Source organism: Cynoglossus semilaevis, chromosome 20 (assembly GCF_000523025.1).
Source record: "Cynoglossus semilaevis isolate Cse_v1.0 chromosome 20, Cse_v1.0, whole genome shotgun sequence".
In the NCBI taxonomy this organism is placed as follows: Eukaryota; Metazoa; Chordata; class Actinopteri; order Pleuronectiformes; family Cynoglossidae; genus Cynoglossus; species Cynoglossus semilaevis.
This window is the reverse complement of record NC_024326.1, coordinates 10,802,695-10,822,618: the sequence shown is the minus strand read 5'-3', so window position 1 is coordinate 10,822,618 and position 19,924 is coordinate 10,802,695. Positions and strand designations below refer to the sequence as shown.

Below are 19,924 nucleotides of genomic sequence, written 5' to 3'. Positions count from 1 at the left end.
GAAGGACGTAGAGGGGGCGATGTGTTCAGGCCGCAGCTTCACATCTCTGGCTGAAGAGCACCTCCACCACTTTGGGGTCGGCCAGGGTCGAAAGGTCTCCCAGGTCTTTGTCGTTGCGTGCAATCTGACGCAAGATACGCCTCATGATCTTCCCTGCGTAAGTGATCAGTTGGAGAAGAGAAGGTGATGATGTGATGAGAGAGCAGGAGGATGATGTTGGTGTCAGTTACTGTGAAAAGGTGATTACCTGAGCGTGTTTTAGGGAGTGCAGGGGCGTTCTGAATGAAGTCTGGTGTAGCGATTGGACCAATTTTCTCCCTCACTGATAAGAGAACAAAAAGGAAGAACCTGTGTCACGAGGGTAGGTCAGTGTTAACCAAAATTCTCAAGCCTTTCTTTTTTGAAACACTGTATTTTCTGCTACACTTCAGTTCATCTTCACACTGTCACAATCAAATATAGTATTAAAATCTTTTTTTTTTGACCTGCTGTGACCCTGCAGTAGTTATGTGCCCACGTGGGGGAGACGGAGGGGGTGGGGGGGCAACTCATTCCTTAAGTATGCAGCTTATTAATGGACCATTATCTTAAAGTCTTAGTCATTTGAATGAAGTACAGTATACAGTGTCGTCTGCCCTCTGTGATGCTTCCATCTTATGTTTCCATGGAAACATCCTTCTTAGATATAATGCAATACAAAACAATGTAAGGAGTTAAATAGAGGATAAATGTGAGTAGTTTGCATCCATTAATTATTACGACTTACCAAGCTTCTTCAACTCCTCCACCACCGAGTTATTAAACTCCATGCTGTCTTTGAGGCTGATGAAGCAGTACAGACACTCGCCCTTCACCTTGTGTGGCCGGGTCACCACCGCGGCCTCCACCACACCGGGGTATTCTGTCAGGGCAGCCTCCACCTCTGCTGTGCTCAGCAGGTGTCCTACAGTCAAAACAGTATAATTGTTGTTGTGACTTTACACAAGACAATAAAAAACACTGAAGACTGTTTTTTAAGCAGCTGCAGAAACTGACAGCAACACATGTCAGTGTCGTACCTGACACATTCAGCATGTCGTCTATCCTCCCTGTGATCCAGTAGTAGCCGTCTTTATCCCGCCTGCAGCCTGACACAGGAGACGAGAGGAGAACAGATGATGAAAAGTCCAAAGACTCTTTTTCTTTTATATATATATAACATTGTTAGCTTTCTCTTGGGATATTCTCTGGTATTTCACAGAGCTGTGCATACTGCACTAGGTGCAGTCTTTGTTTCTGATATGACAGATACAGTCAAATATCAGAGAGGACAAAGAGTAAAAAGAAAAGATCTTAATCTTTATGTTTCTCACCGTCACCAGTGACGTAAAAGCCTGGAAACTTTTTGAAGTAGATGTTTTCAAAGCACTCGTGGTTTTTGTACAAAGTGCGCATTATTCCAGGCCAGGGCCTCTTGAATACCTGCACAAACACAATAAAGAAGATACACCAACAAACTTGACTGTGACACACCGTAAATTATATTTACTGATGAACTGACACTTTATCATTAAAGAAAAAACAATCAAGAGAGGAATAAACCCAGAAGTTTATAACGTGACAAAATTATAAAAAAAACGTTTTTAATGAACAGGAACCAAAACCACTAATGCTTCACAGTAGAAATTAACTTATTACCAAGAGACCAAGTCTGTATTGTGTATCTAGATACTGTATGTGTGTTGAGCTGCTGCGTTAGTACATCGGCATTACGCTGCAGTGAGATTAGATTAGATTAGATTAGATTGAACTTTATTGATCCCACACTGGGGAAATTCAACTTACCAGATAACCCTCGGCCTCACCCTCCAGCTCCTCGCCGTGTTCACTGAGGATTGCTGGCTCAACCCCAAAGAAAGGAAAGGTCTGAAAAAGAATGTGTGCACTCGTTGAACTGAGTATAAACTCGAGTCACAATTTATAAATTGAAAGCTCTGGTAGCTTACAGCTGATCCAGGTTTGAGCGGCGTGGCAGCAGGAAGAGGAGTCAAGACGTGACCTCCCTGCAAAGGAGGAAGAAGAAGATCATACTGACCACAGTGACATATACTGTAGTCTGTTGGAATCAAAAAGAGTGAAGGGACCAAATGACTGATGCGTCCTTTACCGTCTCTGTTTGCCAGAAAGTGTCAACAATTGGACATTGTCTCTGACCGACCACCTCATGGTACCACTGCCAGGCCTCGGGGTTGATCGGCTCACCCACACTACCCATGATCCTCAGGCTGGAGAGGTCGTAGCTGAGAGCAAAAAGGTAATAAATGAATGAATAAATAAAATATTTTCTGTGAGGTTTGTAATATAATATAGTTTATATTTACAAAACTGTCAAAGTTAATGTTATTATGTGTGTGCTGCTCAAAAACAATTTTTTCCCCTCTTTTGTGATTTCAGCAGATGCAGTTTCTTACTTCTCCAGTGGTTCCCGTCCGTGTTTCATCAGCAGACGGATGGCGGTGGGAGCTGTGTAAAATTTGGTCACTTTGTACTTCTCAATAATTTCCCAGAACCGGCCGACATGAGGGTACACAGGAACACCTTCAAACTGGAGGTAACATACACACACACACACACACAAAAGCCTTTAGGAGGGAGAGGACCACCACAGTCTGCTCTCCAGAATCTCCAGATTTGCAAAAAATGAAAAGCAATTCTATGTAGTATTTTCTCGACCTACTAGAACGCCCGTGGCACCGTTTGCAAGTGGGCCGTAGGTGATGTAAGAGTGGCCGGTGATCCAGCCGATATCTGCCGTGCACCAGTACACGTCATCGTACTGGTGGTCAAAAACGTACTTGAAGGTCAGCGAGGTATAGAGCAGGTAACCAGCAACTGTGTGGAGAACACCCTGTACCATAGAGAGAGCAGAGCATGACATGAGGGCTGTGGCACTGTGTGTGTGTTTGGAAGTAGACGGCTGATTATCTACTCTTCATAAAGATGTGCTTTAAGTATTAAGTAAGTCCAACCAGCAGCTGAGTCTTACTTTGGGTTTGCCAGTGGAGCCGCTGGTGTAAAGGATAAACAGTGGGTCCTCAGCATCCAGCCACTCTGGTTCACACTCCTCGGCAGATCCTCTCATCGCCTCATCCCACCACATATCTCGCTGCGAGTCCCAGGGGGTCTGAACTCATACAATACAACAACAGAGAGAGAGAGAGAGAGAACCCGGCAGTGTTGTTCAGTCATTATGGTTGCTCCGAGGCTGCAGTAGCTCAGGTCAGCTCACTGTAAATTACTGTGAGAGGTCTGTGAGAGACTTGTTCTGAGTCCTAATGCGGCGGAGGTCATGTTGTGGGGCTATTTTTGATGTTGTTTGCCTCGGATGATGGACGACGTGAGGATTTATGAATGTCTTCAATTGAAACGCCATAAAAACCAATAGTTCTTCAGTAGAGACGTATACATTTCCACTGTACTGGTGACTGTTATGGTTATGGAAATCAAATCATGACAATATAAATGGGTTCAATAACTGAAAATATATACGGAAAAATAAGTTTGGACAATATAAATGGGTTCATTAACTGAAAATGTATACGGAAAAATAAGAAATAGTTCCGATGTTTATTATAAAACCGCGTGGTTCTGTTGAAATTAGCTTTAAAAAATGCAATTCTAAAGTACATGATAGCATGCACTGCAGTTTCAGTTGTATTTTGTTTACCTGTAATTTGATGCATGCAGCGTCACTGTTTGTCTTTAATCCAATGTGTTTGATGACAAGGCACTTGGTCACTGTGGACGATGCTCTGTGGTGACATGAAAAATGATAAAAAGAATGAAAAAAAAAATACTACATTTAAAATCCTTATTTCTTTTGATGATTCTTCCTGTTTCTGTTGTCGCTCTGTCAAATTATAGTAAGCAAATTACAACAACAACAAATGACAGTAAATTTTAATAATTAGAATTTATCTAAGACCTTTATATGTGTCATTATTATTAATGGCAACTAGGTTTAATTATAACCAATATTTATCATTTTATATTTTTTTTAACAACTCCCAGGATGCTTTGTTTCTCCCTCCGAGGCTGCGGTTGCCACAGAGGCGCAGCAGCAGGGCGGGTTTCCCTAATGAATATCAGCTCTCTACAGTATGTTGCCCAGCAACTCCATCATGTGGAAACCAGGTTGTGTGGGTCCTCTCCATGCCTAGCAACCACTATGTGTGTTTGTGTGTGTCAGTGCCACAGGTTGAGTCAGTAAGTCGTGTAAACACAGGTGGCTGCTGGGATTGTTAGCCCTGTGAGCAGGACCTACTTTTCCCTGCACTTCTCCAGAGCCTCGTCCACAATCTCTTTCAGGTTGATCAGCTTTTCTCCTCTGTAAACACCATCTGTATGTCACAAAAAGAGAGATAGGGACAGAAGCTGGAGTTATGGAAAGACAGACAGAGGGAGAGAGATGACGTGACAGATGTCAATAGATAATGAGACACGGCAGCAGCAGGGAGAAGGTGTTCAAACACTGAGTCAATTACAGCTCCAACATTATCTTTACAGCCAGGATGCGATGCCAGCAGACTAACACATTACATACTGGTGCACTTGTGTCTCACAACAAGTGTGTCAGAGGTTAGCCGGTACCAACCTGCTGTCACCAGGACACTGCTCTGGGCGTCTCTAATCCTCTCAGACAAAGACTCAGCCGAGAAACCTGCAAACTGAATATGAACAGACAAAAGAAACAGACAAAAATAAAGAGGTTAAAAAAGTAGGCCTATGAACAGACAAAAGAAACAGACAAAAACAAAAATAAAGAGGTTAAAAAAAGTAGGCCGTTACAAAACCTGAGACTTAAAAAGGAAACTAGTGTTCATCATATTTCAGGTCTTATGTTCCTGGCTTTATATGTCACTGGTGTTGTAGCAAATATCTTAGAATGGAAAGACAAGAATACATTCTCTTTGGTTTGGATTGGTTTAGGTTGATTTGGGTTACATTAGGTTTGACTGGATTGGTTTGGTGTTTTTTGATCCATCCCCACAATTGAGCATAGGGTTGCTTTAGTGTTTTATGCAAAAACAGAAACACTGTACAGACGGGTCACCTTGGTAAGTGTTACTCAGCACCAACATGTATAACTGACCCTTTATGTAACTGCAACTGTTGCACCTCCCACCAGATGATGCTGTTCTTGCCAAAGTTAATATCGAGTTTCAGTGTTGGTGCCAGCATTGTGAAGACAAGTCATGGACGAACTCTGGACACAGCAAAATGTCACAGTGTGATTGTCTTTGGCGGCCCTGTCTGGTCCCATCTGTGACAGGATTCTCTGCCAAGTAAATTCACGAAACTGTTCAGAGAGTGAAGCGAATAACTAAACTGCTGGTATTATCAACAATAATGTGATGTTTAAAAAAAAGGGATTTGAAGTTCATAACAAGGACAGAGTACAGACAAGGTCACTTCATGTACGTCTGCCCAAAACAGGCCAATGGGGAGTCATGACATGAAGCCATGTGGAGATATTTTTAACCAGGCTTCCAACCTCTGCTTAGATGGGAAGGTTAAATAACTAAAATAGCACTGGCTTGGCTGGAGAATTACTCTGATGTTTTCCCAAGTTGGATTCAGCCAGTGAATGTCTGACCCACATATTCATGTGCATGTGTCCCCCTCCTGCTGCTGCTGCTACTGTTGGTGTTCACACACACAACATTTGATAACTATAGGAGCGACCGGGTCCCAGCTGACAGAAACGAGAGCTCGGGTTCAGCTGGTAATGTTTGAGTGGTAAACAGAGTCAGAGAACAAACATGTTGGCTGCTTTTTAGACACAGTGCAAGGTTGTAACCTTAAATACTCTGCACCACCCGGACCTCTGTTTGCCAGGATCAGGTCCAGGAAGTTTGTGACCAAAGGCTGAACTGAGGTCAGTGAAGACTCCTCCGAGCTGTCAAAAACGAATTTGACCTCTTTTTGGTGTTCAAACAGAGAGAAGAGAAGAGTGTGAAAGTGGGTCACTGAGTGTAAGGAAAAGTCCAGTTTAGAGTATTGAGCTATGGTTGGATGTTTGGCTTCTACTTGCAGTCATACAGTCTGGGAGAGAATTATTTGATGCAGCAATAGACTGTACTGAACAACAAAGACATCCCTGAGGAGTTCATAGTAGCACGGCAGTTGTTCATTCATTCATAATTGGCAATAGTACAGCACAAAGTGTTGAGTCACACCACATCTTTTCACCCCACGGTGGAGGCTGCCTTTATACCCGAACATGATACCTTTGTTTCTTTTCACTTACCACAATAGAGTGCACTGCACCGATCCTGGCACAGGCCAGCATTGTATAGACCAGCTCCGGGATCATGGGTAGATAGATGGACACCCTGTCTCCCTTCTTCACACCTTAATCAGAGACCAATATTCATGTATCACAATCACTGAGAATGCAACATATTTTGAAGCAGAAAACAGTAGTTTATTTAAAGGAATTATTAGATGCTGCAAATGCCTTAAAGCTCTCACCCATCTGCTTCAGGACGTTAGCACAGCGACAGACTTGGCTCAGCAGCTGAGAGTAGGTGATGGTCATGTGATCGTTGGCCGAGTTTCCTTCCCTGTTAATACAAGAGAATACACATTATCAACACAAATCTTCTATGTGTTGTGTTTGAATCTCTGACAGGTCTGTAGTGTAAAACAGTGTTTCCACAGGGCAGCAGGTCCAGGTATCATCATCATTAATGGTGAGTACCTGAACAAAATGCCTGTGACGGACTGGTCTTTAAACAACACACGGGTGCAAAGTCCGACCGTGAGTCCATTCACCGACAGGATTTATGTAGGTGGTGTATGACAGAACTTAAAAAAAGCAGGTTCACTTTTGTACCAGACGTCATTGTTAGTGTAGTGAAATATGAGTGTCATGGCATATTTTAAATCCATTACAAAAAATGGAAATAAAATCTAAATAATGCAGAACAAAAGTGTAGAAAATGTGGAACAAAGTTTGCTCACTCATACCGAAATCATACAAAGTTGACACACTGCAGTTTAAACTCCTCATATGTGCTGTTGAACTTGCATGGCAAACAGTTGAATAGATGTGTTATGTAAACTACAGGGTGTCATGCAAACACTGTCAAGACACTTAGACGCGTGTCTAATGGTTGCTGTGGCTGCTGTGTCCAGTTGTACTGGATGGACCCATATGACTGCTGAACTGCAGGACGTTTGGTTTTTGTTTGCCGAGCTTCTTTAGTTGACAAAGCAAACAGACTGATGTAAGACAGGAAACACACAAAAAAGGTCATTTTTATTATTATTTAGTTTTAAGTAATTTAAGTAAACTATTAATTTAAATAGTAAAATTTAGATTTTACTCAGTGTTGGAACCGTTTTTAAACTTTTACTAAAAGCAGTGGTTTGTAAAAAAAAAAAGAATGACTCATACAAATGTACAAAATATGTGTTTAACCAAATAACGAAATCTGGGGAAATTTTTTGCAATGAGTGTAAAATGGACAACTTTGGAATGTTGTTGCAAGAGAGACGAAACTAAAGTGAGTCTGTGGTTTGTTTTGTGGTGCTCATGTTGCAGTGGGGGACACAGCACTTGTGAGTGCCTGACATAACTCTGCGCAGCATTTCCCATCAACGCCATTACTTATTCCTGGTCTGATGTGTTGATGCTTACCAGTAATAGGCAACCTTCGCACCGAGGTTCCTCTCCTTGACGTGTCGGTCCAGGACATTGTAGCAAATGTTGGTTTTAGCACCTTCCATGCATTTGACATATATATTGCCTTTGGTGATGTCAAAATTGTATTGCAGCATTGGCCCAGTTGCCGGCTTCTTCCAAAAGAATTCATCAGCAACCTCTTTCCAGAAAGCTGAAATAAATGTGACACTTTAGGTCAATGCTGAAGGGTAAAGAGGACAGACAGACAAGGAGATACTGCATGTACATGAGCTCAGTGGAATACATAATATTAGTACACACACTAGTACTATAACTTCACAAGTGTTTGTCCTACCTTCTGGATTCTCAAGAGACTTCCTGTACAGTTCCAGATACCAGTTTAAATTAGGAACATGAGCATCCCTCTGCAGGTCAGGAGGAGGGTAGTACATTTTGTCCTCGGATTTAGGTACAACCATTGTGGAAGTACAGACGCAGACAGTCCTATATCATCTGAGGGTGACTTGGAAAATAGGTTAATCTGGAGCCACTGCTGATCCTCTTGGGAGAAGTAATAACACTACTAGGCCTTCAGTATAACAGCAGCACAGTTCAGCTCGCATGAGGACCCACCTCCCATCCATGAGCCCAGACCTTATCCAGTCTGCATAGTGCCACTGCAGCCAATCACTACCCAAGCTTCAGCACTCCTACTTTTTTATTGGCTGAATCATCCCTGGCCTGTTGATTGTAATATTTTTCAGAGCAAGGAGATAAAAGAAGAGGCAGAGGGGGAGGAGGAATTAATATATATGGATGGGTTCTTGGCACGCAGACAAGAGCAGGGAAGTTCAAGCTGACATAGAAACTGCTCTAATTAGTAATAGTGCACTTTGTATAATTCAGCTATGATTAATCTATATCTACTTCCCAATAGGAGAAATTGAATATACTTAAGGTTTGTGAGGTTTTTGGGATTTTGTATGTAGCTAAAGTACAAATTGTTTTTTTATACCTGAATGAGCCCTAATTTATTTGTAGAAAGCATAAATCTAAAATACAGCCAACTCAGTGTCAACATGTTTTACATTGTTTTATAGAATGCATTTGAGGTTGTGCTTTGTTGAAGCCTACTGAATGTTGATGCAACATTTTTGAGATCAGGATTGTGCAAAAACTACATGTGACTTCACTACTAACTGTGAAAAAAGTTGTTTTGCTTCCTCAAACATTTCATAATTTTACTGCAAGAAAGAAAAAATAATATCAAATTGGAATCACCCAAACGTATTTATTACTTATTAATTGCAACCAAATGATAATCATTTATGTTTCTATCTATAAACATAAATCGTCAAAATATGAGGTTTAATCAAATGCTTATAAAACATTTGTTGTATATACACCAGTACTCAAACGTTAACTTTCTGACAAGGAATTAATTTGGTGTCATCATTGTTTTTCTTCAATTCGATCTTTTTTATAATAAAAAAGATCGAATATTATACCGAATATTATTTCCTAGTAACCTCTGGTCATATTACACCGACTACCAGGTTACATAACAGAGCTCAGAGGAAGTGATTGTCGACTCAAACGAGTGGTATTGAGCTCAAATTACCACTCTGGGATCGATTAGACGACGCAGCGCCTTGTCGACGTCAGGCAGAGTTAATCGAGAAGGATAGAGCCTATTTTGATGTGCTGGTGTACTGTCCATTTTTGACCGGGACCAAACTTGAGGCTATAAGATGTTTTTGTCTGGGGCTCTTCGCTCGGCTGTCTCTCACACGGTATGATGGATGTATTCTTTGTACTTCTGGCTAAAAGTTGCGATTATTGTTGTTGTCATTTTTAGATAACATGCCGTGACTTTTCACAAGGGCACACAGCAGCAGAGGCCCTGATACAGCTTACGCTGGGAAAACACTAGCATGCTATCGGTGTTAGCCTTCTGCTGTCTAACGTTTTAAAAAATAAATTATTTTATAGAGCTATTGAAATGTTCTATACAACTGATAGTTATGTTTGTGCTCCGATGCCAATGTAAGAAAATAACTCATTAAAATATGTTACGAAATAATACAAATGAAACAAAATAAAATATTTTAATTATTTAGTTTAACAACAATTCAATTTGTAGGTTTTTGTAGGTGAAATAGAAGGTTTAATGTTTTTATTTATATTATTATATAAATTAATAATTATAGTATTAGTATAAGTATTTTGTGTCTCTTAAGAATGTACGTAGTTATAAACATAATTTATTGATAAAAGGTTGTTACATTTAACCATATTTTTAATGTTTGAATCCAAACTACATATATGTAAAACTTTATTATGCTTGTCTATAATTAAGGACAGCTTCTGAAGCAGATAACGACAACAACACAATGTGTTCCGTTTGGTCTTCATTTTTTATTTTATTTTATTTATTTTTGTACCTTCTTGAATCTTGATGCTTCTCCTTCATCACTCCCTTGTTGTTTGGTTTACAGGCCAGACAGGTCAGGCATCTGCATCGGTCTGCTGCACGTGCTGGAGCTGGGGGCATCTTTGTGGTGAGTGCCAACTTTATTCTCTGGTGTGTAGGAAATTGTGTAGTATTGCAATTTATGTTGTTATTTCGATTTTGTCTTTCTCAGATAATCTAGCAATATAGCAGTGAGTAGGGACAACAAACAAAATTTCTCATTTTTTCATTGTGAAAGAGTTTATCATACAATATCTTCACCAAATTTATTGTGGTGCTTCATTATGTTGACATTTTTAGTCTTAAAGCATGAATACATTCTTCTTCTTCTATTCTGTTATACTTAATAAAAAAACCTTAATTCCCCATTGAGATACCTGTGGAGCCTATTTAAGACATGCTTCACAACAACAGCCCTTGTGATTTACTGGTAATGGAAATGTGCCATGGTTTTAGTCTCTTGGAAATAAAGATGTTTGCGAGCTTTGTTGATATAAAAATGTGCCACAGAGGTTGCGAGTTTCAAAGTAGTTTTAAAGTGTAATGTTTTGGATGTGTTAAAAGTCAGACCCTCACATTTTAGATGTTTTAATTTGCGCAAGATTTCTTTGTTGCTCACAAGGTGGCAGTGTGTGCAGAAGTAGAAATAAATGTGACCCTAACCATGACAGGCTACTTGTAATAAATTCTAACAGGTATTTTGTAAGGTCATAATTGCGCAGTCAAAATTGAATATATTTCACATATTTTAAGGATACGTGGGATTTGATGCAAATACACCAAGTATTATATTGAACATACATATTGCTGTCTTTCTCTCAGCACAGAGATACCCCTGACAACAACTCTGATATCCCATTTGAGTTCACTGAAGAGAACAAAAAGGTAAATCTGACATTTGTTCTGCTCAAATGTCTATATTTATGTTACTAGAAATGACTTATGTCCAGATGCTGAGTCAATCTATCTAAATTGTTAATTTAAAAAAAAAAAAAACTTGTGTTGCAGAGGATTCAAACCATTATTTCCATGTACCCTGAAGGATACATGCAAGCAGCCACTCTTCCAGTGTTGGATCTTGCCCAAAGGCAACATGGATGGCTCCCCATCTCAGCAATGAACAAGGCAGAGTGATTTTTTTTCTCTTGTCTGCATTTCTTAGGTTTACAAAGGTATTTAGGTCATATCTCAATGTACATCATATGACACTGGGTTGTTTTTCTCATGTAAATTACAAAAATTATTGTCACTCAGGTTGCAGAAGTGCTAAATATACCTCCTATGAGGGTGTATGAAGTAGCAACATTCTACACCATGTACCTGCGTCAGCCTGTGGGAAAATACTTTATTCAGATCTGCACAACAACACCCTGCATGCTCTGCAACTCTGACAGCATCCTGGAAGCCATCAAAAACAAACTTGGTAAGTTTTGCATTTTTTAGTCAAAATCAATGACACGTGTTCATATGCATATTTTTTTATCATTTTTTTAATTTTGAGTTGTACATAACTGTGGAAAAATGGACTAAACAAGTGCAATTTGACAAAGAAAGTTGCAACATGAAACGATAAGTGAAATTAACCCAGATGACTAATACTCCTGTTTACATTAAATGTGACAGTCTCCTATTTCCTAGTGAATCAAGTAACAGTTCTTAGTATTGTTAAACTGGAATATAACATTTGTAACACTTGCGTATTCCTACGTAGTACTAGTACATTATCTCCATAAACAGCATGTCTTCATTTGCCTCACTGCAGGTATCAAGGTTGGTGAGACTACTCCAGACAAGATGTTCACACTAATAGAAGTGGAATGCCTAGGTGCCTGCGTCAATGCTCCAATGGTCCAGATCAATGATAACTATTATGTGAGTACAGATTGCATTCCAACTTATTATAACTTAATTAACATTATTAAGTTAAAACCTTAACTGTTTTTTGCTCAGCCTTACATTAGGAACACGAAACCTTCAAAGTACAAATAAATACAGGTTATTTATACACAATACTTATCTATTATCGATTAAAACCGTAGAATTAGATAGTGTGGGTGTGTTTTATATCGTTATAACCGGTTGTTATCAACCAAGCAGCACGAATCCGCTTCTGTTTTTAAAAATGCATTAACTACCTCTTATCACTGATTTCACAGTTCTGATTTGATATTTAAATGGTACCAAATTGTGTGTTCTACTTTTTGATAGCATCATTTTTTGTTTTTTGTTTTAATCTTAACAGCCTTTCAGAAATTATACTGGCTTGCAATAATTATCTCAATCAAACATTACATTTTATAAAATGCTATGAAATAATGGGTTGTTTTAATAATTACACATTGTACTGAAGTATCTTGTACTTGTATATTTTCAGGAAGATCTAACGCCTAAGGACATAGAGAATATTATTGATGATCTAAAGGCAGGCAGAGTTCCACCACCAGGGCCCAGGTAGATGTTTTGTTTAATGTCACTGAAAAATTTCATTCACATCTGCCACACATTGACATGTTTTTTTTTTGTGGTTGTTGTTGTTTTGAATTACAGAAGTGGGCGTTTCTCTTGTGAGCCTGCAGGAGGCCTGACTTCTCTCACAGAGCCTCCGAAAGGACCAGGCTTTGGTGTAAGACAGGATCTGTAGAGACTGTTGGTAAATGTCTCATTTTTGCCAACAGCAAACCTTTCACTGAAACTGATATGTATAATGCAAACATATTGTGTAAATAAATTGTTCATAAAGCTACGCTCTACATGTCATTGCATCACAGTTATATTAATGAGACAAAAATAAAATTGAACAAATTTTATATTATTTAAATATCTTTGTAATAGTATTTATTTAAACTGTAGGTAAATATTGCAGATTAAAGGTCATAGTCAATAACATTGAAATTTGCACCATTTTAAGCAGACAGTGCACAAATGCACAAGCATCATTTGAGGTTCTTGATGTTTTAATCCTTTTTAAAAAGACAGCACACACGCTGCCTGTTGTTGCATGTGATGCCATTTGCTGCAACCGTGTCTTATGCAACTGGAATGCTTTGCCTACCTTTTAATTTAGAAGACAAATAATAAGAGAAATGAATAATTCCAGGTCAATGTTTGACCTACGTGACCTAAAACAAAAAATTAAATGGGCCCTAAAGTAATGACTGATTAATGGTTAATACTGAACAAACATACAAAATTATAATGAACATGAATTACAACTTGGACTATACATTATTGAAGATGTGTTCATATTGTGCATAAGAAAAATGGGGGTAAGAATACCTTACACATATTTAAGATGCCTTTAAATTTAATACAGATCCTTGAATTAAACTGCGTCTCTCACTACCATCTCGCCCTGGTGGCGTTTGGGTGTCTCGCCGGCCTCCCTTCCCCCATCCCACGTTCCTCTGGCGACTTTCAAGCTTCAGCCTGCTCTGCAACATGGATCATAATGTGCACCAACGCGCATGCGTAAAGCATTCCTCCATGATGCAAATGCCACTGCGCCATCAGTCCTAAAACCAGCAAATATAAAGTGACAGCGTGAAAAACACTGCAATTCTACTGTGTCGCAATTCAAAGGGTTCAATCGCCTGACGTTACTGTAAAAATATTAGTACGACAGACAAAACCTCGGACGTCAGCTTCGGCAACGTACGCACTAACCGCAGCACAGCAATGGAAAAGATGACGTCAAATGCCCATTACGGTTCTCCCTCTTCTGTTCTTTCAGTATGTATTACCACGGCAGACTTTAGTTAAAGGATTATAAACGCTTCTAACTTACAAAAACATCATAGGTATAAAACAAAAACTATTCGAAATACGCTATTTTGTGGTAAAAATAGATACAAATGGTATAAAACATACCCATCAACACGGTCTCTTCAGCAGACGGAGACCTTATAAGCTCGGTGGGGTTTGTTCAGTCACGTGTTTCTCGTGGGCCAATCAGAGTGACGCTCGCGTGTTTTGCTGGGCTTTTCTGGAAGAGGACGGACGACGAGAGGCTGCGATGTTTTCAAACCAGAGATGAACGTCACACTAGCGTAGGCTACTGTAAACGTCTAATTTTATAGAGAATAATTGTTTACATTACGCAGTATATACCAATAGCAAAAGGCACATGAGACAGCGGCACAGTGCGGGGCAGTTTAAAGGTAAGTATCTTATTAGATTTGTTGTGCGATTGTGGTAAAATTCGCTTCCTAACATTAGCCATCTGGCTACCGCGAGCGGGCTAACGCGCTAGATAGCTTGACGTAAAGTGCGTGAGAAAATGGAATGTTATGTGTTTGCTTTTGGTACAGTTTAGTTGTGAGCCACGTGCGTTACGCTCTTTGAGTCCCTTACCCGTCTAGAAGTAAGGATTCAGACAGTCGTGTTTTTATCTAGTCACCGTTGTTGCATTGCAGAGTCCAGAGAGCAAGAGGAAAATGTCGGGTTGAAGCAGAGCTGCCAAATAGCCAGGGAGGATGTGTGGTGAAGGGAAGCAGCTAAGCTAATTGAGATGAGGCGATGGGGTGGGGGACGTTCGCTGTGAGGGCAGCGGAGGGGCTGCAGTGGGCTTTGTCTCAGCTTGCGTTCTGCTCTATGTCTTGTAATAGTGCCGTTACAACATGGTATTCGATATAACGTGTCTTTCTATCAGCCTTGCCGTATCGCTAAGCTGGCCCCTGACGTCTAAGTGTAACCACATAAATAATAGTAACCGTATATAAGTTGCTAATATTAGCGTTTTATAACATATTGCTGGCTGAGGATTGATCGCAAAACAGAAGCGATGTTACTTTGGGGTAAATAATTTAAATTAAAATAATTTTTAACGATCTGACCAAGATCATATTAAGACAATTTGGAGCTTATATATTTCGTTCATATAGTTATGGTTTGCTTATGCTTAAAATGAAGTGGAACAGCATGAATAACTGTGAGCTCTTTGCGCCTCCCAGCCAGTGACTCTGACATTTTGGGGGTGTGTTGCCTGATACAAAAGCTGCCTGTTTTTAGATGGCTGTCCGTTCGTGCAACGACCGCTCTGAAACGACAAAAACCGCCACCCTTACATTTTAAATAGTGCCACCCCAACTGTACATACGCGTTTGAATTTGACTAGCAATTTAATACAAATACTGCTCCTTTAATCTCAATATTTGGACATGAAAGAATGTCTTACACGTGACTTAGTCATTACATTAAATAATTTTAATATTTAATAATTTTAAATGTTTTGACCATCTGTGTTTATATTCTTATCATCTAACAGTTCGTTCTCAGGTAATTTTATATATTGTATTTATTATAAGATAATATTTTATCATATAAGAATCCACTTTGTTATGCAGTGTATAAACCTGGTAAATGGTACATATAAGATAATTTTACATTGTTAAACTAGACTTTTAGAGGTAACGTGAGATGAGAGTGGTTAACCTAGACCACATTTGCTTCGAAGTAATTAGCCCATAATTACACAGTTTAACAAATGCAATTAATTAGTTAAGTACAATGACATACAAACTATCTTGCTCCCATATCACCAACCTTCATTTATTAACAGATCCTGTGCTGTTTTCATGCACCACAGACAGGTCACTGTCACCTGTTCATGGTGTTTCTCTTTTAATCTGGTTGCTCATCTGCAAATAACCTTGATATGGGCCACTCACTTATTTCTGTTAATTTCTTCAATACGCAGGTTGTTAAAAGGTGGACCATTTTGTCTTGTGTATCCCTAACTATACTTAATATGGTCCTAAGAAAAAGACTTGAGAGATTAATATAACAATAATAACACCAGCAATTATAAATAGTAAAGAAAAATGTTATTTTTTGTATTTATCTTAACCAGGCAAACAAACTCAATTTAAATCCTTTGTGGATCTGTGATCTTGACCAAGAAAGTGCTTATGCTTATTGTGTAGAAAGTTGAGAAGTTAAAAATTGAAAAAAAATTACCTAGTATCTTAGGATTGTTAATGAAATAATTTTTTTCATTTTCATTACATAGTAGCGCAAGAATTATAAATTAAACATACATGCACAGCAGTATTTTTGCATAGTTATGCCTTGCTATTTTAGAACAGTTTTTTAAATTATTTGTTTAAAAAGGTTTCCTGTGTGGTGGTTTCATTTTTAGCAAGTTGCTTCATATGACATTGACCTGAAGGCATAGATGTTTATATAGCCCCGACAACACAAGACTGTGTTCCCCTAACACACGTTCATTTATTGATTCATCCACCGTCTACAGCCTAATCCTGTTCAGGGTCAGGGGTTGGGGGCTAGAACCAGTCCTGGCAGCCAACAGGCGGGGCAGGGTCACACCCTGTTTGCCTGTGTCACAACAACACAAACAACCTGACCAGTGTGTCATTTGGTGCTAGGCCACAAAGCAAGAAGTCACACATTATTTATATTGTACTGATGAATGTAAAAATGCTTTTTGAAAAATGAACAATTATATTCTCCCGTTGACACATGATAATATATATTTGTATGGATCACCCACATATTTACCAATATTGTGAGTGGAATTTTGCACATAACTTTAGTTTTCTTGGCAGGTGTTTATTTGTTTTGTCGAGTTTATCTGCCTCACATTGAAGGGTGGCCCATTAAAACTATTGTCCTGAATAAAAGCACTGTGTGATGCAAAAGGGCTATGCACGTCAGACCTAAGGGAAATTGTGTTGTTGTGTTTCCAGCAGTCAGTGTTTTTAATGCACTGTCCTCCCCCAGAGTCGGTGCACTGGAGAGTTTAAATTCTCTCTCCCTTCTCTACAGATTACATAAGTGTTTTGAATGATTTGCACTTTTCGTCTGATAGTAATGTTGGTCAACCAGCGTTTGAGGTGGTATGCAATGACTTGCAAATTAAAAAAGAAGATTTCTTTTTTTAAACCATCTAGTAATGTCATTATTAGATTGTATTTTTATTCATCAAAATCTGCACCCTGAAGAATCTAACCAAGTACAATTTGAAAAACTTCTTCTTTATCTTGTAAAAAAATAAAATTTGAATATAATTTGAACCCAATATTTATTAAAATTGGATTTGCATTGCCAATATAAACTTCTGAGCTTTTGCTTTAGGTTAACGTTATGCTTTGCACAGTTTCTCTTTTTGTTTATGTTTTTAATAAATACTGTGTCTGGATTGTTTAAGGGGGAAAACCCCTCAATGATTTTCATCTCTTCTTCTGGTCACGGTTTGCTGCTTTTCCGTTTTGAAAGTGAAGACTTTGTCTGTCTAGGGCACGTTTTTGTACAAACATGCATGTACATTTTGTACATGTTTTTACAATTCTTTATCTTAACCAGAATTGAGCTAAAAAAAAAAGTCAATTTCAGTATGGGCACCAAGACTTTAAGATAATGGATGGATTTTTTTCGTGTGTTTAGCCATGTTCTCTATGACATCATGACTGCCCATGATTTGAAAAGAAAAATGTGAGCCTGCCACTGTTATTCATCTTGTGAGCCACAGACATATGAACATTGCCGAGGAGCATAATCTACAATTAAGCCGACTTTACCGTTAAGCACTTAAATCTTATGTGACGTTAAAACTATAATAACCTCAGACTTTGTGTATCGATAAACCAAGTGCTGCCTCGTGGGTGAGACACTTTAGGATGTTTATTGTTACTGTACTATCATAGGTACAACTGTTAACTGTAACAGGTAGTTATTGTTGTGCTGCAGTTCTGAAGCAGTCACAGAAATTAATGAGTGACTGTGGCCACTGCTACTTAATAAACATAATGGAAATCCTGTATTTCACTACTGGTAATAGAAAACACACTGTCAATGAATATTTTACATACAATAATGATAGGACATGGTTTGTTATTTCTTTCATTTATTGACTACTGCTCCAAACAGCCGACTAATCTACCTCGTGCTACTTTTAGTGCAGTGTTTACCACAGTTATTGTGTTATAGCCTTGAATTGCCCTGCAAGTCTATATTAGTGCAGGTCTGAGTCTTTGTGTATGAGGAGGGTGGAACAGCTTGATTACACAACATGTGCAAGTCTTCACGAGCAGCTGGGTGTATGCAGGGTGTTGTTTTTGTTTTGTAGGAGTGTAGTATTTGTAGTGGTCATTTGTATTTTATTGTCCATATTATATGTGGACTGCTGTGATGGTGCAGTACATCAAAACCTTTCTTTTTAGGTAGAGTATTTATTACTTGTCTCGAAGAAGAAGTTATGTTTGTCTTTATGAACGACTAACAACATATTTGCACTTTTATAGACAATTTGACTGGCTTGTCTGGTTCGGCTTTGTTATTCTTGGACTATTTTTGCCGTATTGATGCCAGAAAGAACGAACACATCCTGTTTACCCTGGCTGCTTCGGAAGTCTGGCCTTCTGAGCAATGCAGAATCTTGTGAATCATAAGAAGGTAAATTGTGTTTTATATAATAACTTTAATCAACAGACTTTGAATATTAAAGAAGATGGATGGAAGCTTGTGATTTACCAAAGTGTAAATTTACACAGGTCTATGTCGTCACTGGTGTCGGGTGGAGATTATGTCATGTCTGAGATACAGTTTAGTTCACATTTTTCTCCTCATTTCTAAGCTGGTGGATGGTGTTGTGAGTTACTTTTTATATTTAAAATTTTAGTGTAGACATTAATGTGGCTTGTGTGGAAACACTTTCCCAGTGTTTGGCTGAGTCATGTGAGCTTGACGCTTTAGTGGGGAGAGAACGAGATCTATGCCCAGGTCCTAACCTTTGCTCTAATCCCTGCCTTGTTCCCCACCCCCTTCCGTTTTAACCCCTAATCGCTACTAAAGGCCTCATTGTTCTTGTCCACTGCTTGGGTATCTGATCATTAACCTACATTCAGGGCAGTGGCAGCAGGCTTCAAGTGGCTCTCAGTACATTTTGGTGAGCCCTGGGTTAAGCCCCGTTTTGGTGCTTGTAACCCAGACTGTAGACATTTTAATAAGGTGATTTATATGAGCTGTGCATCGAACTTCATCCTTGTATATTTGGAGCTGCGTCCACGTAGAAGATGAACAGCTGCCTTACAGGGATGCAGTGTCATTTTGTGTTGTCTGTTGGAATATGCATTCAGTTCAGACTGACTGTGAGAAAAGGGCAAATTCTTTTGCTAAGGATTTTATACTTTGATTGAGTATACAGATGTATTGGAAACATGTACATTATTTTCGGAGGCTTAAAGTTGGTTTGTAGCTAAGAGAGAGCTCTCAGGGTGACAGCATATAGCATAACAAGCACTTAATCACAGGGTTGGTGTTTGTCTTCCATCAACAGCGTTTATATAAATTTACAGTTCAAACTACCCACAGGATAATTTTGGACCTTATATTGTGTTTATAACTTCATACCAAAATAATATTTGGTGCATCTTGTTTCTGGTTTCAGGTGAAAGATGAAACATGAAAAGGCAGTGAAGAACTAAATCACAACTCCTTGTTTTCCCTCAAAAATACTAAAGAAACCATGACTGGTCACTCAAGCACTTTAATGCAACCGCTTACGGGATGTAGCCAGTCAGACCAGCTAATTTGTAAGTTATTGGATAAATACATCTGAAGATGAAAATGTACAAATTATTGTCTTCATTTAGTACTTTATTTTTTAATCAAAAACCCATGTTGTTTTTAGGTTGGTTTCTTTGTATACACAGTTTGTGCAGCCTAATGATAGACCAAAGGGAGATCAGATAGTTTATACCTACAGCTTCCAAACTTCCACTGACTCAGTTATAGTGGAGCGGCACTGTTGCTGCTGCTGCTGCTGC

At 39.0% G+C, this 19,924-nt stretch overlaps 3 protein-coding genes and 1 long non-coding RNA gene across 9 annotated transcripts in view; 2 read left to right on the top strand and 2 right to left on the bottom strand.

Annotated features, from left to right (window-relative positions):
* The window catches only part of acss2l (acyl-CoA synthetase short chain family member 2 like), a 14,939-nt gene extending 6,628 nt beyond the window's left edge, over positions 1-8,311 (bottom strand). The window contains exons 1-18 of the mRNA XM_008334659.3: positions 8,025-8,311; positions 7,685-7,880; positions 6,514-6,605; positions 6,290-6,393; positions 4,634-4,706; positions 4,304-4,379; positions 3,707-3,791; positions 3,026-3,163; positions 2,717-2,887; positions 2,451-2,584; positions 2,147-2,279; positions 1,986-2,042; positions 1,825-1,905; positions 1,353-1,461; positions 1,059-1,127; positions 767-943; positions 248-322; positions 22-153 (exon numbers count right to left, since the gene is read on the bottom strand). Coding sequence (XP_008332881.1) covers positions 26-153; positions 248-322; positions 767-943; positions 1,059-1,127; positions 1,353-1,461; positions 1,825-1,905; positions 1,986-2,042; positions 2,147-2,279; positions 2,451-2,584; positions 2,717-2,887; positions 3,026-3,163; positions 3,707-3,791; positions 4,304-4,379; positions 4,634-4,706; positions 6,290-6,393; positions 6,514-6,605; positions 7,685-7,880; positions 8,025-8,148 — 2,022 coding nt within the window. The 5' untranslated portion in view covers positions 8,149-8,311 and the 3' untranslated portion in view covers positions 22-25. The remainder of the gene's footprint in view (positions 1-21; positions 154-247; positions 323-766; positions 944-1,058; positions 1,128-1,352; positions 1,462-1,824; positions 1,906-1,985; positions 2,043-2,146; positions 2,280-2,450; positions 2,585-2,716; positions 2,888-3,025; positions 3,164-3,706; positions 3,792-4,303; positions 4,380-4,633; positions 4,707-6,289; positions 6,394-6,513; positions 6,606-7,684; positions 7,881-8,024) is intronic.
* A 995-nt stretch (positions 8,312-9,306) lies between these two features.
* Positions 9,307-12,954, top strand: ndufv2 (NADH:ubiquinone oxidoreductase core subunit V2). Its single transcript, XM_008334662.3, has 8 exons — positions 9,307-9,462; positions 10,168-10,230; positions 10,965-11,027; positions 11,151-11,267; positions 11,397-11,565; positions 11,905-12,014; positions 12,517-12,593; positions 12,690-12,954. The coding sequence occupies exons 1-8, from the start codon at positions 9,421-9,423 to the stop codon at positions 12,781-12,783; spliced, it is 735 nt and encodes a 244-aa protein (XP_008332884.1). The 5' UTR covers positions 9,307-9,420; the 3' UTR covers positions 12,784-12,954.
* LOC103396537 (uncharacterized) lies at positions 12,590-15,446 on the bottom strand. Of its 5 annotated transcripts, none has more exons than XR_003048727.1 (2): positions 14,493-15,446; positions 12,590-13,654 (listed from the first exon to the last, which is right to left on the bottom strand). It is a non-coding gene; the product is annotated as an uncharacterized LOC103396537 (long non-coding RNA). The 5 variants fall into 5 exon arrangements; XR_523364.3 differs by lacking the exon at positions 14,493-15,446 and adding an exon at positions 14,010-14,149; XR_003048728.1 differs by lacking the exon at positions 14,493-15,446 and adding an exon at positions 13,772-14,003.
* Positions 14,164-19,924, top strand: part of ankrd12 (ankyrin repeat domain 12) — a 20,580-nt gene continuing 14,819 nt past the window's right edge. For both annotated transcript variants that reach the window (XM_008334664.3, XM_008334666.3), the window contains exon 1: positions 14,164-14,299. The gene's annotated coding sequence lies outside the window, so the exon portion shown is untranslated. The remainder of the gene's footprint in view (positions 14,300-19,924) is intronic.